The sequence below is a fragment of the Serinus canaria genome, chromosome 2 (assembly GCF_022539315.1).
Source record: "Serinus canaria isolate serCan28SL12 chromosome 2, serCan2020, whole genome shotgun sequence".
In the NCBI taxonomy this organism is placed as follows: domain Eukaryota; kingdom Metazoa; phylum Chordata; class Aves; order Passeriformes; family Fringillidae; genus Serinus; species Serinus canaria.
The window spans coordinates 115,066,200-115,092,653 of NC_066315.1; the positions used below are offsets into that span (position 1 = coordinate 115,066,200).

The window sequence follows — 26,454 nt, forward strand, 5'->3', positions numbered from 1 at the left end:
CCTCAGAAGCCCTGCCTTGAGTTAGCACTGCCTGTTTGTCAGCTCCTGCACACTTTCTCGAATGTCAGCTTGACTTCTCCAGTGGATTTACAAGTTCTCAAAAAAGCCTTTGGGTGTCTCCTGTGTTACTTTGTCTTCTAATAGATCTAGAATATAACCTCTGCTCCTTCAGTATGTCACTTCCTGCATTTAAAGGGCTTTTACTGACTACGTCTAATCGGATAATCAGAAATTCTCATGCAGAAACTGTGGTGACTAGTACATAAAAAGCATACTAGCAGTGCATGTGAAAATGCCTACCTTGCTTCAGTGCTAGAAAATCACCAGTTTATTTCATGCAAGGTAAAAACACAGAATTACTTAAATCTTGATCAGCGTCTTTTCCTTTTAACTCAGAAATATGGTCTGTGGGTTGTAGCTACTGAAGAGGTGGATGCTTGTATTCATAAGTGAAGCAAAGAAACCATTGTGGGGCAGAAAATAAACATCTAAGAAAACTTGGGTTGTAAGTAGTTGAAGTTTAATCTGCAGGTTGTCATGCTTTTTCAGTTATCAGCTGTGTAAGACTTACTAAGTTTTTGCTCCTTTCTGTCTCTTCTAAGTGTCTCTACATCGGTTTGTATCAAACTTAGCCTAAAACAAAACAGTTCTATAAACCACTCAATTCCCCAATGGGTGGGGATAGAAGAAGGCTTTTTAGATTATTGAGTAACTAGTCTGGAGAGCCCTCAAAGCAGGCCGTGGACTTCTGGGCTGGGAGCTATGAGGTAATTTCTATGGAAAAAATTCCTCTTTTTCTGAGGGAAGAATTTGTTCTACCTTCATTTATCCTCATTGATTCTGATCTCTTGTATTAGGGATGTGTATAGGAAGTTCTTGAGGAAAAACAAGTTTTCCAAGACAGCATTAGAAAGAGGTGAAATTCTCTCAGGAGTCTTTTTAGTTGCAAAATTCTGGTTGGCAGGCTAAGACACAGGCCCAGCAACTGGATACTGGCTCCCTCCTGCACTAACCCACTCCTTACAAGTAAATCCCTAATACTGAAGTGATGTAACTGTGTAAATGAACAAATGATGAATGACCAGTAATTTAATAAATTGCGTACTTCTTCTTTTCTCAAGTCTCTGTTGTCTGGAGTACTTGAAAATAAAAATGACTTCGGCAGTGTTTGGGGAAAATTGTCCAAACCAGGGAATAGAAAAGTTATTGCAAAAGAACACTGGTACTGTGGCATCTTTATTTAATAAGCAGCCCTTTCTATTTTGAACAGCATTGTTGCATATGATAGTCATGATACAGAGACAATTACTTGCCAAAGAAAAAATGTTATAAAAACAGGTGTTTGAAATTGGAGAGATTTTTGTTGGGGTATCTGAGCAGTCACATTCGTAGCTGTGATGACTTAAGGAGGATGTGTGTGATGTAAGGCTTATGAAATAGGCAGTACTACAGGGTTTTTTCTGACTATTTTGGCCAGTGTAGTTAGAAAAGCTTTCTGGGTAGCCAACCCCTTTTCTCAGGTTTGAAGATAAAATCCCTGTGAGCAGGAGCTTGTTTTACCAGCCGTATTAGTCTGCCAAATACATGCTTTCTTTTAAGAAAATTAAACATAAATGTTTTTTCTAAGCATATTTAACTCTTTTCTAGTTAAATATTCAAGTTTACCAGCATGTTTGATGTTTGTCATATTCCAAATTGGGTTTGTTAAAATGCATTTATTTTTAAATGTAAACAAGATTTTGATGTTGATTTTTATTGTTCCCAGTCATTAGAAGCAAAGTACTTGTAAAGGTTGTCTGGGCCATTGAGTTGAGCTTCTAGTTGTCACATCTGCCATCTCATGAACTGCTTTTCTAAACCTTATCAAGGTCAAAGAGCACTTGGCTTTTGCTTCCAGTATTCCTGCTTTTTGAAATTCTTACCCAGATCAGTTTGAATGTTGGAACAGAAATCTGACTGTCCTAAATTTATTAGATGCCGGTTTCATACTGAATTTCCTCTGGTGTCAATTTTACCCATCTTAATAATTTTCATTTACTGTATTAGGATCTGTCAGTGTTTTGATAAATAGCAATCTATCTAAAGTAAGTTAAATTCCCTTTGGACTTCTTCAGGATAATCTGTAGTTGTACCTGAGGTGTGATTGTTGTTGATATGGGTGATCAGAACTTTGTGCAATGTTGTACTCTGGCACAAATGCTTCCCTAGGTTTACTGGAAGCAATCCTGAGAGGCAGTTGAATGTTTTAATTTTCTTTTCCTCATTGTACATCATGCCAGTTGTATACAGAAAATCCTATGGTTTAAGTACAAACTATTTTGGTCTTTAGCTATGCAGTCTTACATTGTTTTATGGAAGTATATATGAATTTTTAAAAATCGGGGTAATAGAACAGCACAAAAATTACAAGTACTGAAATACTTCAAATTTGGAAATATATATGAAGTACTGATTAAATTTGAGAGGGCTCTACACTGATGGGCCTAATTTCTGTGCTAGTGTTTTGAAGGGAGTTCTGAGACTCTCACTTAAAACTAGGATGGTGAGTAAGCACAAGCTGCTCTACTGCTAGGAGAGACATTCAGCTGTGTAATGCTTAAAGGACACCTTCCTTGGCAATAACATTTAAAAATACTAATTCTCTTACTCATCTGTAATCCTCTTCCCACAGCTTGAGTTCAGGACTATAATGGAACCTATTATGGGGAAAAGGTCTATGACTCAGCCATTGAGCCATGCAAACTCTTGGCTTCTTTAATTGGCACCATTAAATCTTTAGTGTTTTTTCTCTCATAATATATAGGTGTCATTGGTGTAAAATGCATCACTGCTGAAGATACATTGTACCTTTTGCTCTTTGATTTCTGTGACTTGATCAACCATAGGTGTTTAAAGGCTGGTTAATCAGACTTTTTTAGAATTACTGCTTAACTATTTGGGAGTGAAAACAAAATGTAAGAGAGCCATTGCTCAAATAATTACTTTCTAGGTTATTTTTCTTTTCTATTTAGACACAGGTTTTTCCTTTTTCCTCTCCTGTCTTTGCATTGTGTTTTACCTCAGAGAAGTTATTAAATTTTAAGACTGGGTATCTTCTTCATGACAAGATGGGAGAAGTTAATTCTTGAGCATATCACCAGGGAAGAACTGGCTTGATGTAGTTGATTTTTTTTTTCCCTGTTGCAGGCTGCTTTTGGGGATGGTTTGGCAGGTTTTTGATTGTGTTGATTTTTTTGTACTATATTGGAAAATGAATTTGGAAACAGCTGTAGTTTAGGAAGAGACATGAGAAACAATTTAAACACTGAAAGTTAAATGTTTGAATGCATATGTATATTTTAGTAAATGCCTGTATATGAGGAACAGTGCGGCTTTTAACTCTTCTTTTTTTTTTTTCCCAATTACTAAATATGGGACACTTAAAACTTTTCAGTATTTATGTTGGTGTAAGCATTAGTGGCTCTGAAAGAGGTCTGTGATCACGGTGTTGGAAAACTGTAATTGTTTCTTACATCGGAGGAATCTGCCTTGTTGTATCTCCAGTTAGCTAGAAGGCTTGGTTGTAACATTTATATATACTTTTTGAAAGTAAGTTTCAAGTAAGTGACAGAAAATGTTAAACAATGTTACTTAACACAAAATTTATGTGATTGTGTTTACGGAATGATGGCAAGCTGCTAACTGTAGTTAAAAAAGATCTGAAGTAGGACTGACACTACATGTTCCTCATGCCTATAAAACAGGATGTAATCTGTGTATGTAACCTTCTGTGATGGGAGTAGCTTTTCAGTTACTTTGGTTTTATTGTTTGAGGTATGGCCTGATAATTTGTTGACTGTGTATTAAACAGTAAACCCCATAATGAATATCCCTGAATCCCTTAAACCATACATACATACAGTGCCTCTCTTTATATCTTTGTAAAAATAGCTAAACTGATGCCTCAGGTTTTAGCTTTTATATTTTTCACATTCTGTACTGCTTTTTAGTGTGTAGTTCTGAGCTTCATTTTAGGGGATAGTAAGCTCTCTTCACAGAGTAGGTAGACAAAACAATTCCTTCTCTAGTTTGGGACCAAGGACAAATGATCTAAATTTCAGGTCCAAGAGTATAAACAAAGGTGGACTGAAGAGAGAAAAACAAGAAGGATGGGACTTCATAATCTAAAGCTATAACTGGACAATTAACTCCAATATGCAAATGGACTGGAACTTATAAAAATGTGAAACCCCATGACCAGTCGTCCATTTTGGGTTCGTCTTGGGTGTAGCCCTGGCTGGGCTCTTGTACTGCCCAAGGTGTACCCATTAAAGCCTTCTAATAAATACTTTATTCTTTAACTCTCCCCAGCCTCTGTTCTAGGTCAGCCTTCACATGGCATCAAAACTTCACCAACCACTAATTCATTCATTATATTAAGTCCTGCATAGAGTGTATTCTCCGTTTTACATATGAGTAAACCAGTACAGAGGGATAGGGAATTGCCTGAGGCAAGAGTGATAGTAATGGGATTTGGGGCTTCTTTGTGTGTGTTACGCTGGGCTGTATTGCCCTGAAGCTGAAGACAGTAGTTATCCAAGTAGGTACTTTCTTGCAGTCATTGTTGAGCAGTTTTCAGGAAGACCCGTGGCAAGTTCTTTGCTGGAAAACCCTCTTAGTAAGAAATGAGTATGTAATTTAAAAGAAAAGGAAAAACAAAACCCAGCAAAACAAAGGCCCATCTAAGGGAAAATGGAAAGGTATCACAATGAGTTGAGGCTGGTAGAAAGAAGTAATTTATCTTTCCTGATGTTCACTGCTTTCATCAGTCCTTGTAGTCTTTCCCAAGGTAACATGGGCCTTGTCTTCAGGTTAATGTCGTAGTCATTTAGATCTGATTGAATCTAGAAGTCTCATCCATCCTGTGAACTGCATTAGGCAGCAGTTGAAGAGTAACCAGGGAAGAGACTATTCTGTAGTCTATTATGTAGACTATTCTGCTGTAGGTTAGAGATATTCTTGTAGGAAGTTAAACAATAGGGCATAAAATCCATTTAGTAACAACAATTACTCTTTGTTTTCTAGTATCTGAAATATTTAAATAATTTAGACTGTAATTTTAAAAAATAAAAATATGTTTATAATTTACAGTGTGTTTTCTTAGGATTACAATGAACTTTAAGTAATCTTCAAGACAGCGCTGCATGTTTGCTGTTTCATTTGCAAGTTGATTCATTGGTCAGTTCCTGAAAAAAACATTTTGAATTTTTGCTGAACAAGAACAATTTAATATTGGATAAAAATGGGTTAGCAAAGTAATTCCAAATTATTTGAGACATCTAATAGAAGTAAAAGTGATGGTGGCAGTGGGATTTTGGAGTTTCTTTTTCTCTCATGATGTGGTATTTCTTTGTGATTAAGGAAATGGCATTTAGAATGTCAAAACATAAACTTACAGTTTTAAATTATGAATCTCCTAGTACTAAATAGGCTTACCTTTACTATGAGATTGAAACAGCAACAATTAAACACTTTGAGATTTGGAGTTGACATAAACAGTAGAGACAGCTTGACTGAAATACTTTAGATGTTATCTTATGGTATCAGAAAACATTTATCAAATATGGTCTTTTGGGAGAAAATTCTGAGATGAGGCTCTTTTAATCAGAGCAAGTAAATGTAAAGATTAGAATCATTAAGTAATAATAGTAATAATTGCTTTAGAGTGGTTTAACTTTCTTTGGTGGACCTTAGTATTTTACAGCATTAGAAGTCTGTGTGATCAGAGAATTCTGTGTGCTTTTTAAAATATGTAGCAGAAAAGACTTGAGTACAAGTTATAGTTAAAAAAAATAAAGGGGACCAGCACAAGTAATGAATGAAAAGGATTTCATCTTTTGCTTGTGGATACTGTACAGCTTCACCTTGCAGAGAGGGAAGATGGCAAGGGAAGACAAAGAGCATTGCACTATTTCCTTAGTTGGGTCTCTTCCGGTCATCCAGATAAAATGTCGTTGAAGTGAACGTTTGTTAGCTGCAAACTGAAGCCAAAGTGTGGACCCTCAAAACCTCCAACCAAACCAAACCATCTGTGCTGGCAGTGTTTCTTCTAAAGCTTTTAGCTAATTTTTCTTGATCTGGTACACTCTTAACTGCAAGATATCTTGGTGAAATTATAAAAATACTTTATCGCAAACCACAGAAAATCCAGAGTACTCTGTGATTTAATAAAAATACTTAGGCATGGTATTGTGGAAGTATCTTGGGACTTCAGTGGACTACTCCTTTCTATGGACAGGAGTGAAAACTCAGGAGTTCTAGTCCTTTTCACATCTGTTGAAATCTTTACCATGTAAGGCCATTGGCCTTTCCTTGAATGTGATATACATATTTATACCTTTGGGGAAAACTTGTTATTTCTTGGGGTGTGCAGATAGGGGAAGTGATAAAGTTCTTAGTAAAGACTCTCTATGAATTGCATCCTCTTTTCACCAGCCTTGTCATCTGATGCATGTTTGTCATTAAATTGTGACTGGTATTTTTTTTTTATATATGCAGTTTTCTTAAACATGGATGTTTAACAAGAAGCTGATGGTAGGGAACTCTAAAAAGAAAAATGCAGGGCTTTTGTTTTCCTAGGTATGTAAGGAAAGATGTTATATCTATTCCTACTATATTGGAACAAACATCATACAATAATAAATGTAATGGCCTAAAAATATGTTTGAAAGCATTTTACTGGTGGTTGCTGTATCTTACTGTTTATGAATGTTTGGTATTGTGCTCTTCAGTTGCTGAAGAGCAGCTCAGTCACATCTACAAGTGAGGGCTCATTGGGCGGCTGTGATCCCTAGGCTGTCTCTGGGATGGCTTTCGCAGAGGTGGGCTAGTCCTGTTGAAGACCCTTGCATTAGAGTGCCCTCAGAAGAGGTGTGAAAGGTTGCCTTGGGGCAGGTAAGAATGGCAAAACAGAGTGTGAATTATATCAGGAAGGCTGAAAGGACTGACTGTGACTGGTGTCTTTCTAAAGCTTCCCAAGACTGGAAGACAAGCCCAGAAGAAGGGCCATTCAGGTGTGCATACACAAGCAGGGTGCAAGCAGGACACCCTGAAGGTTGAGTTTGAGGACTTCTGGTGCAGGCATATTGTAATAAAGTACAGAGGCATATAGTGATGCCAAGTAATCAGATTGAGGGCAGTATGCAGTTGTAGCCACGTGGTGCCCGTCTGCTCCTAGTGGTTTTCCTTGCATTCTGTTGCAGTTTGGTCCTTTTGCAGTCTATAACTTCCTCGCAAAGGGAAGTGTAGGAAGGGGCACTCACTAATCCTCTTCTCCCTGGTGGCCAATAGGAGAACTTGAGGGAATGGTATGAAGTTGAGTCAGGGCAGGTTTGGTTTGGATATTAGAAAAAAGTTTTTCCCCAGAGGTGGTTGGGCACTGGAACAGGCTCCCCAGAGAAATGGTCTCAGCCGCAAGCCTGACAGAGAAGCATTTGGATCTTTTCAGGGACATGATGTCACTCTTTGGGTATCCTGTGCAGGGTCTGGAGTTGGACTTTGGTGATCCTTGTGGGTCTCTTGCAAGCCAGGATATGCTATGATTCAGTGATTCATTGTTAAAAAGCATTAGTATTGTCCTTACAAGTAATGAACTGGAGCTCACAGGATGTTCATCAGGCAGGTGGACATTTCTCTCATTTGTATTTACTTGTCCTTAAGTGCTGCAGAGCAGTCAGGAGAAAAATGTTTCCTGGCCTGCAAGTCTTCATCTTAATCTAATAAAAAAACCCACCCCAAACATACTGCCCTTCTCTCTATAGTTGTTCTCCTTTCCTTAGACTAAAATAAACTTTTTTATTATATATTGCAAGAAGATGAAATGTACTTATTCTGAATTTAGATAGATCTTTATTAGATCTTTGGCAAATCAAAAAAGAAGTATTGCTTCTGACTTAACACATACACCTTGTATTGTAAGTTTTTTAATAGTATGTATTTACCAAGTAAACATACAATATAGTATCTTATTACCCATCACCTTATTTTTTACATTTTTTGCCTCTTAAGTAAGTTTTTCTCTAACTCTTGGATGTTAGAGGGGGTGGAGGAAAAAAGTACCAGAACAGAAACGGTCTTGCTGTTGTGGTGTGTAATGCTATTACTGCTACTATTACTTGCAGCAGTGAAAGCACAGATGGAACTTTTTCAGTTGTCTGTGGTCAGAAGAACCAGTGCTTGTGCCACGTATGCTTGTCTTTGATTTTCTCCTAAACCTGGTGTCATGTGCTACATGTCACTGTGATTTAAGTTTGATGACAGAAAGATTATTGAGATGAGTAGATATGATCTATTTAAGGTCCCTCTGAAAATGGTTCTCTTAGCAACTTTAGTCTTCTGCAGAAAAAGCGAAGTTTTAGAGGGCATTTATTGCTTTTATTACTGTGGGTGGGCCCTAAGTGCTTAATATACCAAGTCAGCCAGGACTGTTTTGTTGCATTTTCTTTTTCTGTGTGTTTAGTGGTAAACAGGAACTATGGTGATAGCAATACAATGTGATGTATGAACAGGTTGCCCTTCAGAGAGGATGGATCTCCGTGCATTTGACATTCAGTAGCTGAATGGAGAGAATTCTGCTGGTAGAGGGAGGAGGCTCCATATACAGGGCAGTACAGTTTTGTCTCTCCCCTCTGGATCTTGAATTCCAAAGCATGGTTGTGCCCAAGAGAAGGAGGGCGTTTGCATTTGTCTGTTTTGGAGGAACTGCTTTGCCTCTACAGTGAAGCAAAGGGGCTGTGGGGAACATGGATGCAAGCTCAAGAGCAACAATTCAGCCTGTATAGAGGCTAAAATGTTTGGGTAGTCTTTTGTAATGCTAATTTATTTACTCACAAGAGTTTAATTATTACTGTTTTGGTTGAGTATGTGCAGATGTTTCTTCTCTTGTATTCCCCTTTTACTGGAGAAGTTGAAGTATTGTACTATATTCTCTGAAGACTCTTTCGTCCTTACACATTCTTACTTCACTGTGTGACTTCCCTATCTTGCCTGGTGATGAGCAGCCTTGTCTTAGAGGGGTTGGAAAAGACTGATGGTAAATCTCCTGGATATTCTCTAATCCGAGGAATTCTCTAGTGAGCACTAGGTATCTTGATAGCTGTGCCTGGGAATAACTTCACAGACGTAACTTCACAAAGAGAATACACACTTTTAAATACAAATGTTACATGGCAGAATCAAAGAACCATTAAGGCTGGAAAATACCTTTAAGATCCTCAAGTCTGACCGTTTTGAACTTCTGTGGCAAAACATGTTGGCATGTTCTGGCATGTCTTCTGCTCGATAATGGAGCACACTCAAAGCGAGGTTTCCTTTTACTGTGGCCATGTGCAGAGGACAGGCTTGAGGTGGACAGGCTGTCAACATGAGCAATAAGCTTTCACCAGTAGAATTCAGTACCTAATTGTCCCACCCTTTTTATATGTCTGCAGCTAGAGCTAGTAAAAACTTGCCAAAATCATGAGTCCTCAACCAGTCTACATAGTGATGATGGAGAGTAGAGAGTCAGGCTGCTGTTGTGTAATACTTAGGACCTGCCCTGCTTGCATTAGGGGTAACCTTATACTGCTAAGTCAGTCTATATTGCAAAGTAATCTCTAGCAAAAAAAGTATTAATAAAACATTTGTCTTGTTGACTATGATATCACCAGTTACATACAATCCTTGACTTACATGTAAAGCAAATTTGCAGCATGCATGCTTCATTACTGTAGGGGTGGCAGTTGTCTGAGATTGCCTTGGTCAACACTGATTCTGATCAATTCTGATCAATGGACAGCAACTTAGGACATCTCTTATGGGACAAGTTAGTTGTTTCTTGAGCTGTGAACAAACTGTCAGCACTCATTGTGCTGGCTGATATTCCATAGCTTAGTAATGGGTCTCACTTTTTCTGTGAGCACAAAACACTACATATAATTGCTGTAGAATTACAATGGGATGTTTGCTTTTTGGATGGCCACATTAGTATCATTCATCTTTTTTAATCTGTGTTTCTTCACAGAGTACATGACCAGTAAATAAATAATTCTATTACTGTAGCAGTGCTGAGACTCAATTAAGAAACTCTGTATTTTGCATAGCATGGTTTTATTCCTCCACATAATGTAATTGGGTGATATTTTCAGCTCCACCAAATCAGAAATTATAGTAGTTTTACAGTGGTAGCAGGGGGCACTAAGAGTGGTTTTAATCACTTCCACTTGACTGTTAGGATGCTATTGGCATCAGATTTATATTTTTTTTGATCCAGAGTTTAAAAAAAAATTCTGAATCAGCAAGTTATAACTTGTTTGTAATTGTACTGCTTTTAGCAGGTTCCCAGGAGCAGTAAGAGAGTGGGATGACTTAGAATAGTCTTAGATAATTCTGTTTTCTTCAAAGAGTTGATTAAGAAATGGTGTTGCAGCAGCAGCAAACATAATGTTTGCTAAAACATTAACTTTTTGTGTTTCTAGAAAGGTATTACTACAACTTCTGTTTTCTGTACACTTTCATCTGTGTTCTGAAGAGGTATGTCAAGAAATTTAGATACCTATCAAGCCTATTTGCAAAATAGACTTTCACTCTCATGTGGTGTGATGTCTTTCCTTTTATTGCAGAGATCACTGACAGTGCTTTTTGGTTTATAAATCCCAGTTGTCTTTGGAACTACAGTTTTCTTAGGAGGGTTTCTGAATTACTGAGATACCCGTTGGTTCTAAACAGAATCATTTTCCCCAAAATATTTTAAGTTTAATATTAAGTATTTTCATACAGTACAGTAAAAGAAACGTAGATATCGTCACGGTAGTAGTTTCACAGAAAAGGGAAGGGATCATTGTTCACAATAAAGGAGAAGAAACTGATCAGTAAAACATATTTTTGAAACATGGTGTGAATGTAGTCTTGAGGATGTTTCTGAACTTCACCTAGTATAGAAAAAATACTGTACAGCTTTTGCTGAATGTAGGTACTGGCATTTGGCCGGAGTTTTGGTGGTGGTGTTGATTTCTGTTTACTCTAAGGTTTTTACTGATATGTGAGCTCTGCATATGGACAATGTCAGAAAAGTATTAATGGAGGTCTAGAAAGGGTGACACACGTTTCACACTGAGGTGGCACTAAGAGAGGCCTAATTCTGAAAGTATTCATGAGACGAGTTGAGAATTGCAGGGACAAAGCAATGTATAGAGGCATGACTCAGAAATTTTCCAAATTAGTCAAGATGAGTAGTTCATTCTAAATAATCCAGAGGGAGGATGAATCCTGTCATTAACCTTTGAAAGGAAGAATCCCGGAGCAGTTTGGTTATGTGATGGCTTTTAACACCTTTTGGGCTGTCCCATCAAGTAGGATACAAATTCAAAATGAATGATCTCTGTGGCACTAGGTAGAGCTGATGCTGGAAGCATCCTGTAGTATGTGTTAGGTTTTCAAAGAATATGTACAGATTACTATTTTAACTTCTGCAAAGTGAAGGTGATAATTGAACAGGCTTGCAGTTGAGAATATTCTGCAATGATTTACCTAAAGTGAAATTATCCATTGTATGGAGATCATACCACAGTGATTTGTATTATGAAGTCAGTACTGACTGAGCACTTGCTTTATTGTTAGACAACTTAGTAAACCAACATTCAAGAAAATTTAAATGAGGTGTTGTGGTTGTAGATCTTTATTTAAATATGGAAAAGATGATGGAATCTGGAAATAATACTTACAAGGGAAATGAAAGTGTAGTCCTGCTAAAAAGTTGGAGTTTTTAAAAATTGTTTGTTGTTTTGTGCTGATGTTTAAGTTTCACAAAATTAGCTGAGTCACATCACATACTTTACAAACTATGAAGCAAGAGCAGCAAAGCTCAGTGTTGGCTCAAGTAGCTGCTCTCTTAAGGAAGTAACACTCAGCTGCTTTCAGTACAGTTGATTGTGGTTCAGTCCTTGTTCAAGCAACAGAAAGACTCTCCTCCTTAACCTCCCTCCCTGCCACTCACCCTCATTGGATTAATCCTACATCTTGTCCATCTTGCTACTTCATGTAACAGGCCTGGTTTGAGACAGCTCTCTGTGCTTTGGGCTGGGGAAAATGAGCTTACACTCTAAAAATGTAAGCAGCTATGAAACACAGGCAAATTAATTTTAATTTTTCAAGTCTTGGTGATACCTGTTTGGAAGCTCAAAAATAGGTTTGAATTTCAGAAATTTTGCAGTTTAGAATCAGACAATTCTGTTTCTCTAATAGTGTTTTCATTTTTAATTTCCTTGGGTGTTGTTGGCTCTTACTGACAATGCTGTATAGCCTGTTGTGCCACAAATTGTTTTAAAGCTTCAGAGTTCTTGAAGAATCTCTGATTTTCTCTAATAAGCTGCAATCTTTAGGAGTGTCCTGCATTGTGATATTGCATGTTAATAGCATTGATTAACTGTTGAGCAGTGGGAACTGATGAGAAAATGTCCATTGTAAAATTAAATGGAATTACTGAAGGCTGTGCCATGCTGCTGGTTAGGGAGGTGACTAGCCCCAGTAGTCGCTGGTAGGAGTATTAATGTGAGCTCCAGGTTTTTTCACATGATTAAAACAGGCCATCTGTTCTTTGTTAAATGTTTACAAAAACAGCTTTTCTCTAAAAGATTTAAAGAGATGTGGGTCTAGTAAACACACCAATATTTTTGAGCACCTTTTTCACCTTATTTCAACTAATACCAAAAATAATTCTGCCGCAATATCAAATAGGATGAATAGCTATTTGTGTTTAATCTCCACTGTTTTCTTTCCCATGGAAGATTAAATTCTGTACTAACATACTAAATTATGGCTTTGTTACTACTAAAAGCAGCAGGAGAAGCAATTTCTGTGAAGTATGCGGATAATTTTTTTCCATCTTTTGATAAAAAATTTGTAATATACATATTTTTAAAAATTCTATAAATGGAAAATGGGGTTCTTTCATTAGAAATTGTGACCCTGTAACTAGAGCTAATCCTTTCTAGATTTAAAGAAGTAGAACTATTTGAAATAATTCCCTGTGGTAGGCTTAATCTAATATTTATAGTGAAAGCCTGTTGTTCGTCCTTTTCCCCCTACTTAAGAAAGAGCAGACAACTGGTTTGGGGTAAGAAAATGCATCTTTCAAGCTGCTTCCAGTCTCTTCTCAGTAGATTTGTGCTGCTTCTACACAGCTTCACACTAGGGAGCAATGTGGGGTTGTCAGTTAGGGATAAACGGTTTTAGCATATTGCAGACGTACAGCCACAGACTTCCTAGAAAAATAAAAGTATTCACAGCTCTTTCTTTGAAAGTGCTATAATTTAGGAAATCATGTGTAAGTGGATTACAAAACCTGCCAAACTGCAAGGGGAGTGGCACGTGGCAAAAGTAATATATTTTCAAGTAATAGCAAATACAGCCTACAAAGCCTAATTAGGGCAGAATTGTCTTTTTGTAGCTGCAATTCCAGCAATGTAGCTGTAGTTCCAGGGATTCTGAATTATATGAACCAAAACCATCATATTATTATGTTTGGTAATGCATATAACTTGATCCTTTAAATAAAAGGCAGTAAGTTTGGGGTTTTTTTAGTATTTGTTTCAGGCATAATGTTTTAGTCTAATGTATAGTTGTTCTAGAGCCTGAGGATGACTCTTGTGGATAAGGTTTCTGAAAAGTAAGAATCTGAAATTTCACAGGGTACTACAGTGTGGCAGCAATTGATGCTATTCTCAGGGCCTTGCATTCTGGCCAGACCTTTCATTAAAACTGGAAATGTCAAGTCATGAAGAGCTGACACTGCTGTCGTGGAGATTGGAAAGATTTGCTTGTGACTGTGCTGAAAGTTGTTGTTCAGACTTGAACAAAAACAACCCACAAGTCTTACAAAGACAGCAAGGATTCATTTTTTTTGAATACCGAAGCATTTATAAAATATAATATTGATTCAGTGATAGTCATACCACTAATGAAGTTGCAGTGTTGAAAATTTTGTAAAACTAAATGTACATGGCATTAATGGAATTCTTGTGGTTTTTAATATTTGTTGGCTTGGGTGTTTTGTATGCATAAGAGGAAGAAAAATAAAACTACTGATTCTGACCTGTTCTAGAAAGTTGTGCCTTATACATGAGCTTCTAGGTAATTGTAAAAGTCTCTCTTAATATGGTGAACTAATAAAGTACTGCCAAATTCAAGGTACTTGCTCAATACAAAATTTACAAATAATGGAAAGAAAACCCTGGAGTTCTTGTATGTTATATATAGCAGGTGAGTAGTATTTTAAAACAGGATTGAGTATGGTAGGGGACAGATCAGTGAAAAAATTGGTGAAGCTTGCACTTGGAATTTCTGCAAAATGTAGGGTGCATGAGATACAAAATAGCAGGTAATGCAGAAATATATTGACTGTCTTTCAAAAACAGAGGTTAAAAGTACTGCTCTGAAAACTCAGGGATGAGAAGTATTTACAGATGATCTCAGTTATATTCCTGTATTTTCCTACCTAAAAATTATGGCTGGTGCAAGCACATAACAGTCTGAGGTACAGAGAAGACAGTTTTATTCTGTGTCATACAACAAATCTGAGACACTTAATTCAGTCAACCAAATTCACAACCAATCAGAACATTTTAAAAGGTTTCCATTTCATGTAATGAGTAATTGGACTGCAGAACTCATTGTTACCACTGGCTTTGTGGGGTAGTGTTTTCTATACAGATACCCAGTTTTTGGGAACTTCCCAGCACAGAGCTGTACATGCCAGTGGTGACTAGAGGTTTCTGGAACAGGTCTTGATTGATACTTCATGATGCCTATAGCATGAGGTGGTCTTGAAGTGGGGCTGACAGATGCAGTGCTAATGCAATGAGTGCATGGGGTTTTCATTAGACCTGGATTTCCATTGCAACTTAGGCCCTTTTGCTCGAAAAAGGATCTTAATAAACATGTGGAGGACAGAAACATGCAGAAGTCACCCTTGGAAGTCCTCGGTTAAGCCAAGAGACACAGACCATCAGTCTGTCACTCAGGCCTTCCCTCTTGTTCTGTCTCTTCCATGAAGAACTGTAGTGTGTAACATGTACCATTCAGACCTCTCAGACAGCAGAAAAAAATCCTGTCTTACCTTCCTGACAACCTTGCTCCTTTTGCTTCTGAGTATTTGACTGTGCTCGTGCACAGTGGGTTTATGTTACTGTGAAGAAATGGCAGAAGTAGTTGGGACTGCACTGGTTCAGTTTGTTTACATTCAGAAAATTGTATTAATATATTTGGAAATATATATATGCATTCTCTTTCTCATGTAATATAGTCAAGAATTTTGTTTCCTAAATCTTATCTTAAGTGCACTTTTATAGATAGCTGAAGTTGATTATGAGTATATGCCCATCAGTTCTCCTCATGCTTGGGAATTCCTTTTGTAGTCATTTATTTGCACGCTTGCCACTTTTCGGTAAGTGCCATTGGGAAAAAAAGTGGAAAAAGGAAATGCAAAGAACATTGTAGTTACACTGGCACTGCTTTTCGTAGAAGTAAAATTCTTATTTGTTATTAACTTTTCTTCTCCACAGTTCAGCAGATCAAATATCTCAAATGGCTGTCCTTTTATACTATGATTAGTCCACCTAGAGTCATCCTGACTTAATTTTTAGGGAACAGAAAAGTAGGAGAAACAGAGAGAGAAAGAGGGTGGGTAAAATGATCTGACCATATATGTAGGTGCGAGAAAGGCATCAGTACAGTGTCATGCTATTACTTTTCTTCTAGAAAAGCACTGTTGTCCTGCATTTATAACCATGGTCAGGCAGAGAGAAGCAGGTTAGAGCTTTGATAGGCTGCAGAGTCATGGTGGAGCTTAGATATCTTTCGACTGCAGACTCATGGATCTTTGTATAGAACAGAACCGTTGAAGTGAAAATAGTTGTCAATATATCCAATATATTTTAGTTTAGGTATTTAACATTTGTGTAATTATACATAGGTTTTCCTGTAGTTTGTAAGTTTGGTATAAACCTGATATGCACTTACTGTAGTTCTCTGTCCAGTTTGGAGCAGGAACAAATCTGTTTTGAGTACAAGCTGGAAGCAGTGGATCTTGGATATAAAATGTAACCTTGTATTACATTTTCAAGTGGCTTAATCCTTCACTTGTTGAACAAAATACCTCCTGTCACAGATAAACCAATGTAAATTGCCTTAATTATTTTTTTTTTCAATATAGCCTGTGAATACACTTTTATTCTCCTTCAAATGTCTAGAAACAAAGTTTAACAATTTTCTCCCCAAAGAACAAAATTCCAGTGCAGCTTAATAATTTTTAATAAGTTAATAATTCTACTAACAACTATTTTGAAATATCTGGAACAACAATTGCTTTAATTTTGCATTCACATGTTAAAGACTAAATATTTTCTTTATTTCCACTTTATACAAGCTTTAGAATAATTTTACCCTTGATATGTGAAGAATCTCTGGTTATTTTGCTACTGTTCTGACAGCAAAAAGAATTGTTCTTTACTGCACAGTGTTTCAGATATGCTGACTCTTGTTAATAGGTTAATCTTGTGCTTAATATTTTCTCCCTCTGTTACCTCATGCTCCAAAAGAGCAAAGTTTTAGAAATCAAAGTTGCAGATCTCAAATTTTTATTTCTATTTATCTCTCTCAGCATTCTCCGTCGGAACCCTTTTTAGAGAAACCAGTGCCGGATATGACTCAGGTTAGTGGACCGAATACCCAGCTAGTGAAAAGCGATGATTATCTGCCATCAATTGAGCCGCAGCCACAGCAAAAGAAAAAGAAAAAGAAAAACAATCACATTGCTGCTGAAGGTCCCAGTAAAGGTTTTGGTAAGGAAGACTTTCCTGGGGGACTTGACAGCCAGAATCTAAGCAGAAACTCAGTGGATTGCTCCCAAGAAGACAAAAAGAAAAAGAAAAAGCCCAAGGCAAAAAAAGAACCGAAGGATCCTAAAGAACCCAAGGAAAAGAAGGAACCCAAGACCCCCAAAGTCCCTAAGACCCCTAAAGAGCCAAAGGAAAAGAAAGCAAAAAATACCACGCCAAAACCCAAGACCAGCAAAAAGGCTAGGTAAGTCAGGAAACTTGTATATGCAGTAAGAGATAAACTGTGTTTGTGGGATTTCTAGAGCATCTGTGCTAAATAGCGTGGGTGGAGAGGAAATCTTGTTTTGTCGTTTGCCTTATACCATCTACAACATCATGTTTTTGAGAAGCTTGGGCACATTTCTCTTGTTTGACTTTCCTGTTTATGGCTTCTCAGTTATTTTAAGCAAGCTGGAAAGGCAGAAGGTTAGTTTTTCTGCAGAAGGCAGAAAAGTTTCTGGATGTGTTAGATTTTAAAAGTAACTCTTTCTCCTCTAATGCTCGTCTGTCTTTGTGTGTGGTGGAATTTTTGTGTTGAGGAATTAAACTGCTTCAATATTAATGTAGGGTTTCAGAGATGAAGGCTGGGAGCAAAATGGTTTGATGATGTTTTTCCCTAAACAAAGAAGTTAGGTACTTCACATTGTTGTATGCTCTACAACCCTTACAGACACTGTTTTGTGCTAACACGACTCATGGGCTCTAAGCTCTGCTGTTAAAAAGGCATTTTATATGGATATTGATGTGTCCTCACCTTAGGAATGATATTAATTTTCCTGTTTCACGTAAAATCTTTGTGGTTAGACCAGATGGTTCATCCATGTTTCTTAACTGGGTTTTTTAACTTGCCATTCAGCATTGTGTACCTTTATCAGGATAGGCTTAAAACATTCCAGAGTAGTACGAGAAAGCATAAACTGTCATTACACATGAGTAAATATGTCATAGGTAATAACACAGATTCTTTCCTTGTCCCTCAAGTCCCTAAACACCGTCGTTATAAATGCCTACTTGGAAGAAAACTGAGACCACAAAGACATTAAAGCTCAATATTTTTTTTCATTTGTACCTAGAATTTCTTACAACTGTTCTGAATTTGTTCCAAACATCTGAATCTGTTTTTCAAGATGTGGCTAGAGTTATATTTTATAACTTCCAGATGGAAGCACAGCCAGACTTGGTTAATCCAAATCAGTTTGCAAAATCCATTTGTATTAGGATTTAAAAATTGCAGTTAATGAATCAGCTTTGCATATATTCTGCAAGACTGACTATTTATTGGTTAGGTTTGGTACAGTTCTGTAGCTAAATGAGGATGGACAGTAAGATGTCATTTGATGCTTTAGCAAGATAGAAAAGTTTCTGTACTAGCAGAGATGATGTTTCCTGAAGAATTTATAAACATAGGCTTGTAAAATCAAGTGTTGATGTGTACAGGTTGTATTAACTGATCAGTAAATTACAGTTGATCAGCCTATCCCTATTGCAGCATTTACTTTGGCTGTGTACCAGACTACTAAGGACTGGGTTTACATACACAGCAGCAATTCACAGCTTAGAAAATCTGTTAAGTTATATATCATCCAATATATCTTTTTGAAATGAAAGTACTGTATCAGCTAAAATAGCCTTTTCATGGAATCACAAAATGGTTGGGGTTGAAAAGGGCCCCTGGAGATCATGTAATTCAATGCCCTTGCTAAAGCAGGCTCACCTATAGCAGGTTGCATGGTGTCCATCCAGGACCAGGCTTTTAGTATCTCCAGGGAAGGAGACTCCACAGCCCCCCTGGGTAGCCTGTTCCAGTGCTCTGTCACCCTCAGTGTAAAGGTTTTCTTTTTAGACAAATGGAACTTCCTGTGTTTCAGTTTGTACCCACTGTCCCACGTCCTGTCAGTGAGCGCCTCTGAGCAGTGTCTGGCCCCACTGTTTCCACACCCATCCTTAAGATACTTGCATGCATTGGTAGGATTTCTTTCCAGTCATCTCCAGGGGAAACAGGCAAGACTTCCTCAGACTGTCCTCTAAAGACAGGTACTCCAGTTCCCTAGACTCACAGGTTTAAAGGCTGACCAGGCTACATCATAAATGTTACCAGATTTTTGCTGCCAAAAAGTAAAAACTGTTTATGGCAGGACTTCACAATTGACTACATTGAAACGTTGTTTGATAAACCATGGTTAGAAGGAGTCTGCCTCAACAACTCCCTGATTGTCTGGACATCAGAGCTCAGAGCTGCTCCGTCCTGTCCACTCAATCCTAATACCTCTATGCACATCTTCTCTAAATCTTGGGACATGCAATGCAGATTAAAGGAGCAGTGTTTCCTGTGAAGGAACTAAACACTGCTTGCTTAATTGTGTTTGTAGGCAAGTCTTTATCTGCTTTCCCATGCAATCAATGACTCTTGTCATTGGCTGGCTTGGTGACTTACTGTACTCTAGTAAGTAATAAGCTCTGTTGTTTTACCTGTGAGAGAAACATGTTTGGAGCAACAGCAAGAGTATTGGGTGTTCCTTGTGCTTAGTCGGGGGTGTGGAGAAAGTCCTGCTTCTGCCGTAATGGGCTTGTGTCTCTTGTTACCAAATGCTTTCCTGAAAACAAGGTTGTTCTCATTTTGTGGTCTTGTCAGCTTCAATATTAAGCTTCTTTAAAGAACCCAGAGACTGTGTGGGGATCCTATGCTGCCAAAGGATTTTAAATCAGTGAAAGAAACTTGCTTACTTTGGCAACATCAAAGACTGGGGAACCTGTCCAGTGACAGATCACTGAATCAAGTTTTTTAAATAAATCAACAGTCCAAGTCATGTAAGTCACAGTATTTCAGCAGCACTAACTCTGGAAAGGATATATTACAGTAGCTTAGATGAATGAGAATAATGTATGGTAATACAGATTATGGATGATTATGTAGAAGTAAAATATTTTTATAAAGTTAGTGTCTGGCATGTCTTTACTGCTACTGTGTAAAATGCTCAGTATTTTGCTTTTAAGCATTGAAAGGAATAGGTGTGATTTAGAAATCTAAAAATGCTGTGTGTAAGTAATGGTCCTCATTCCTGAGTAAGATGATCAGCTTCAATAGAAGAGTTTTGCAATCATGTAAAATTAAGGTAAATAAAATTAGATATTTATTGAAGAGCAATGTTTTTTGGATAGAGCATAACAAGTCCTTAATAGTTCAGTTTGGCACAGGCTGTATAAGGGCATACACATGGATGAAAAAATCTGATGTTTAATTATCTTAACCATTTTGTAATTTAATGTAGCTCATAACCCTGTTTTTTTAGTTCCAATTTCAACTTAAAGTATAATCCTTTTATGTAACAAATAAAAACAAAACCCCAGAAACTCTATCCTTCACATCTCTGTTATCTTTGGTGCAACTTGCAACAAAATGAGCAGCCTGCCTCACTGAAATGCACCTTCATGTGAGGAACAAGTCAGATTGGAAAATGGAAGAACCTGATTAGTTTAATGGTGGTTTGAATTGTGTCATGGGATCTCAAAAAGAAAGAAAATGCCCAAATTTTCTGCTAGTATGTTACACTGCATAGTGAAAGAAAGATCACACGTTAATATTGCACTACTAACTTTTAATGGATATTTGCCCAATCCTACCAATACTGAAAGACAAATATAGTGGTGGCCAAAAAAAATAACACTGGCAAAACAAATCTCTTGTGGACCAAACTAGTCAAGTTTGAAAGCAAACTAGGATCACAAGTGAAGTGTTTTCATTAAATTGAATGGGTACTGAGTATTATGTGGGCTCTAAACTTCATGAAGCCAGCTTCAGGCACATGCAAAGAAGGCAGATTTTTCCAAAAGTAGAGGGACAGGGAAAGGCAAGTAATCCTACTGAATTGCAAAGTCATGGCTCAGATATCTGTTCCTCCTGTGCCTGTCCCTGGAGGAGATGAAGACCACCTGTTTGAGAAGATCACGCTGCAGCACAGCTGATATCTCTCCTGCTGCTTCCTATGAAACCCTAGAGACTGGCCACTGATTATGGTGGTAGGAGCAGTAACTATTTGCAAGGGCCAAATGGCAGCTATTTGCAGGAGCTCTTGCCTTTTCCCATCTCCTCAAAGCAGTGTGCTGTGCTTTGCAGGGCTGCTCATATCTGCTTCCTCCCCTCCCTGTGGCAGGGAAAGCTTCATCTTCTCCACACACTGAGCAGCAGCCTGGGAAACAGTGTAGGGCAAGTGGGTTGTTGCTTACAAGGGAAGTGCTAAACATGAGCATAATTAAAGTTTTTAGAGGGAGGTGGAGAAAAGCTTTTTTGGCACATGGTTTGGCTGTTTGTTGTATCGGAAACGGGATGGCTCCTGGCCACGGAAGTGGGAAGAGGCTGCTGCGTGGGGGAGCGCTGCGGACAGCAGGACACAGCACCCTGGGGAGCTGTAGGACAGGAAGAGAGGTCCCGAGGCAGTGGTGGTAGATTCCACTCCCAAGGTCAGATCATCCTGAGCGAGGCAGGAAGGGGCTGCCTTTGGGAGAGAACAGGAAATTGTGTGAGATTTCCATGCATGTGTCCGCTGAGGCTGTTCCTGTTCACACCTGTCCTCATCTCCCTTTTGAACCAGCCCAGCTGCCTGATATTTACCTTTGCTTGTGCTGCAGGGCAGGCCTTGTAGGCTTCACTAGTATCAAAGCCTTTTAGTAATTTGGCTGACTTTTCAGGCTGGGTAAAACCTTGTTGTGTATTGTTTTTCCTACTTTTGTGATATGTAAAAAATTGATTTTAAAAGAAGTTTTGATTATACTAGGAGCTTTAAAAAATAATTGTTTTCCTTGGGTTAGGCAGTGAAGTATAAGTCTCACATCTCTGAAAAAGAATCCCACCTTCTCAAAATGTCAATGTTTTTATGCTCCACAGTGAATGTGTAAAGTTTGTGTAAGCTAGGTTCCTATAGTGAATCTGTTACAATGTTCCCAAATGATAAAATAAAAAAAAAATCAGTAATGCATCTGACTTCCTTTAGATAATAGAATTATAGAAAAAAACATCATCCAAGTCATGATAGTTGTCAGAAATTATACTAATAAACAGATCTATCAGTTACCCAGATCAGGTGAAGTAGTTACACAGGTTAAACATATGGGCTAATTCCCCCCTTAATCCTGCAAAGCATGTCATGATTTTGGGGTCATTTTTGAGTGAGATGGTTTGCCCTTGTAAGTTTCTGGAGTTTCATCTAGCTCTCTTGGGGGCTGCTGAGCTGATAAAATACACTTTGTTGCAGTTTAGATATCTTTCTCAAATTTTAAGTCTAGCTCTCGTTTTAGTTGTCCTACTTACTGTTTTCCTATTCAGCCTCTTTTTCTTCATGTTGTCTGCATGTTTGACCTTCTGCAGGTTGTATTCATACTGATCCTCTTTGGTCAGTATGATGTGCAGTCCTTGGGGGTAAGAGAATGAAACCAGAAAGTGGTATTGGACAGCAAGTTTGTAGAAGGTGTAATCTGAAATATCTGTAATATCACTTGAATTGAGGGATGAGTTTAACTGATGGTTTTTAAATACTTCAAAGTTTTGTGTGTAGCAAACACTGCTCCAGTTTGTCCTAGATTTATAGTTCTTGTTTTGTGACTGGACACTTAGTTTGTCTCTAGTGGGCCTTGTCTAAATTTTGCATTCATGCATGTGTAAAACAAGTATGAGAGACAGTTGTCTAAATTTGTATGTTACAGCTTACATTCCTTGTTGCCAGACTTGGAAAGTACTAATCATGTGTATCCAGTGTTGAGCACTGACAGGGAGTCCTAATGGTAGAGTCTCTGAGAACAGTCTCTGAGTACTTGCCTGCTTTTCATGTGGAAAGGTAATTCTGTTCCAGGCTAATGCTGAGTGTGATCTGCTGGAAGGTGCAAAGGCTGAGTCAAAAGTGGGTACATTCAATTGTCAGGAGCAAATCACACTGGCTCCGTGGGAAGAGGAAGAACAGTTGCTGGCAATGCAAGGAAGCTGGTGCTTTCACTGGCCAGATGAAGCTCCTGCATGTGTGATGCACTGGGAAGCAGTGTGTCCCCGCGTTTAGAGAGGTGGTGCTGTTCTATTTCTACTTCACTTTTTTTTTTTTCCCCCTTTCTTTCCCTTTCCTTCAAAGAAGTTGTAGCTGTGCATTTGAAAAGAGCAGTTTCTGTTGCTGAATTTAGAACTTAAAATTCCCGGTGGGGCTGCTCAAGGGCTTTGTTCTCCTCAAGCTGGTCGCTCTTTCACGTGTGTGTTTATAAGTGGTCTGGAAAGGGAAGGGATTTGAAACTTTGTCCGAATCGCTTCGACCGCGTCTCCGTTGCCGAGGGTGCCTGTGTACACCGAGACGCACGGCTCGGGCGTAGATGTAGGTCATGAAGTAGTCATGGCTCGGACAGAGAAAGCTCTCGTAGAGGCCGCATCGGAACCCGTGTCGGGGCGGACCTGCCCGCAGCGCCGGGCTCTTTGTCTGAGCCCGGCCGGCCGGGAGCGCAGCGCGGTCGGTGGGTCGGCGGGCCCTCGTTAGCGCTGCCCGGCCTTTCAGCAGGCTGGTGTTTTATCCCGCCTAGCCCACGCTATTCTTCCCGGCTTTAAGCCTGTTATTCACAGGCAGCCGTGCACCGGGGGCACGGCACCACGGCGGAGCTTTAATTGCGCGCCCCGCTCCGATTTACGGGGGTCAGGGGGGAAAAGCGCCGGGCGGTCAGCGCGCTTCACCTGGCGGCGATCGTCACCTTCCATTTAAACAAGTTCGAGAAACGAGTAAAGCGGCGTTTTGTGTTTGTTTTGCTTTGTCGCTGTTTGGTGTTCAGTTTTGAGTCGGTGTTTTTGGAAGCGGTTTGGCGGTGATTTGCTGGAAGCCGGTGTGTGTGCGGCGGGGGTTCCCGTGCCGCGGCCGCGCAGGTGCCGGGAGCGGGCGGGCGCTGATTGAGGGAAGCAGATGGCAGCGCTCGGTGGCCGCCGGCCAGCGGAGCAGGTGCTGGTCACGTGGCCGCGGGTTGCCGGGGCGACGCCAGCGCTCTCGGCGTGCGGATGAAAAGGCGAAGGGGGCCCCGCTTCAGCTGCGGCTTTTTGTGCCATTGGTGGCAGCCAGAGCGGAAACAAGCGCCGGCGGGGAGGGAGGGGAGCCCGCCGGGCACCGAGCGACGGAGGGAGGGAGGGCGGGAGGGACGCGCGCTGCCCGGCCCCGCCGCCTCTCGGGGCTCGCCCTCTGGCTGCGCTCCTCCCGCCGTGCCAAACTCTGCCCCCGCTGTGCCCGCGCTCTTTGCGCCGTGTCGAGCTCTTCCCCCCTGCATCCCGTTTCATTTTTAATTCTTTTTAAAAATTGTCACAGTTTAAGGTAGGCTTTTTTGAGCTGTGTCATGTCCTATTAATTTCACAGGATTGTTAGGGTTGGAAGGCACCTCTGGAGATCATCTTATCCAAGACCCCTGCCAAGTAAAGGTCAGCTAGAGCAGGTGACACAGGAAGGTGTCCAGGTGGATTTTGAATGTTTTCAGAGGAGGAGACTCCACAGCCTCCCTGGGCAGCCTGTTCCAGTGCTCTGCCACCCTCAATGTAAGGAAGTTCTTCCTCATGTTGAGGTGGAACTTCTGTTTTTGTTTCTGGCCGTTGCTCCTTGTCCTGTCACTGTGCAGCACTGAAGAGAGTCTGGCGCCATCCTCTTGATACCTACTATTGAGATACTTAAATGTGTTAATGAATCACAGAATTGTTAGGAATGGAAGCCACCTCTGTAGATCATCTAGTCTCACTCTTTAAATCGGCCCAGCTCCCACAGTCTGTCCTCTTAAGAGAGATGCTCCAGACCAGTAATCATCACTGTGCCCCTCTTCTGTATCCTGTTCACTAGCTCCTTGTCTTTGTTTCGCTGAGGAGTCCAGAACTGGACACAGTACTCCAGATATGGCCTCAGTAGGGCTAGGTAGAGACAATTTTGCAATAATACCAATCCATGTTCAAAACTCAGTCTTTTCATGTGTAAGTTCTTTTTTAAATTTTTTAAACTTGGAAATCAGCGCTAGTTTACGCATAGGCTGCAAGGAGAAAATAACACTGTAGTTGATTTGTAGGAGTCCTGAAGAGACATGTGACTGTATTGGAAAATTTTAAATTACATCTCCAATATACACTCTTGGTGGGCTAATCTGCTGATCAAAATGAACAGACTTAAAGCTGATGTTTAAATGAGAAAACACAAATATGAGGATCATGAAGAAAAAACAAACCCTGGGCAGTTTCCCAGGCATGAAAGTAATGTGATGAGAATGTATAAGCCACATAAAAGTGTCTTATATAGTGCTTGGTGACCTGTGCTTGCCATGTGTCAGGTACCAGCATACAGCTCTGCTCAGCTGTCAGCCATCTCAGCAACTTCCCATAGCAAGCCCCTCACATTGGGAATGGGCTGCTGGGAGCTGACCACAAAAATCTAGTTAAAATCTGTCTCAGACTCAAAGGCTAGATGTGCTTTAAAATACTACCTTCTACCATCGATTTTTGTTGCCATTTAAAAATTTCCCCCCTGCCATGCTGCAGATCACCTCAGTTTGTGATTTGGTGACGGTGTATTTAAAGCTGTATTTTAATACATATGTCTTCACCCATTTCCAAGCCACTGAGTGCAGCTGGAGACAGTCCCAGCTCTTCAGGTGATGAACGTTTTCATGGGGGAGGAAGGGAAGGAAGAACCCTCCAGATATCACTGTCAGTGGATATAGATTTCTGGTATTGTATAGATGCTGAGATGCTAGTATGGTGTTTTTTTCCCCCTGTACAAGCTGCAGTTGCATGTGTTGAAGCTGTTTGGGTGCCCTCAGCACTGACACTAGAGTGCATTTCCTGCTTGGAAATAGCAGGGATTGTAGAAGAAGATGAATTCAGTCCTTTGTTTTGATAACGCTTGATCTGGATCTGCTTACCTGGGCTGCATGGTTAATACCAGACAAGCACATGTGTAATCCTGTTTCTCTTCTCATGTGTCAGGTTGTCCAAACACTGCTTTCAGAAAGTGCAGGTTCTGAGGAGGGCAGCTCGTCCTTTCCCATCTCATTTTTAGTTTCTTGTTGAGTACACATCGAGTGTCGCTGTCTAAGGTCTTGAAGGAAAGAAGTGAGGTGTCTGTTGTTAAGGCATGTGTAGTGATGGCCCATGCAGCACTGATTTTGCAGTTACTTTGAAATACTTAAGAAAGGCAGTTGAAAATAATGAAGTCCCTCAAAACAAACATCTCATGGGTCAACTGTTTTTTCAGCACCTCTTGCTTATATTTTTCTACAAATACTGATTAAAAATGCCTCTGTTTCAGTAGCAAGAAGCAAGATTCTGAAGCCAGTGCTGCGAAGAAAAAGGTTAACAAGGGAAAGGAAGGTTCTGAAAACTCAGATTTGGAAAAAACTCCACCACCATCACCTCATCCTGAAGATGAAGATGATCCAGGGGTTCAGGTAATGCTATTGTTCAAGTTCATTGTGGGCTTTGACGACTTTGAAGCATATTTTTCATCATAATTTTGCTTTACAGTCTTGTTGCTTGCAGATATGTGTACGGTGCTGCTGAGTTTTCACACATTCTCTTTGATTGCTG

General features: G+C 39.5%; 1 protein-coding gene across 8 annotated transcripts in view; it reads left to right on the top strand.

The window, feature by feature from the left end:
- CHD7 (chromodomain helicase DNA binding protein 7) overlaps positions 1-26,454 on the top strand; it is a 133,098-nt gene that overhangs the window by 56,845 nt on the left and 49,799 nt on the right. For 7 of the 8 annotated variants that reach the window (XM_050971144.1, XM_050971143.1, XM_050971148.1 and 4 more), the window contains 2 exons: positions 16,673-17,094; positions 26,177-26,315. In XM_050971144.1, the coding sequence (XP_050827101.1) occupies positions 16,673-17,094; positions 26,177-26,315 (561 nt within the window). The remainder of the gene's footprint in view (positions 1-16,672; positions 17,095-26,176; positions 26,316-26,454) is intronic. The other variant, XM_050971147.1, reaches the window with a different exon arrangement.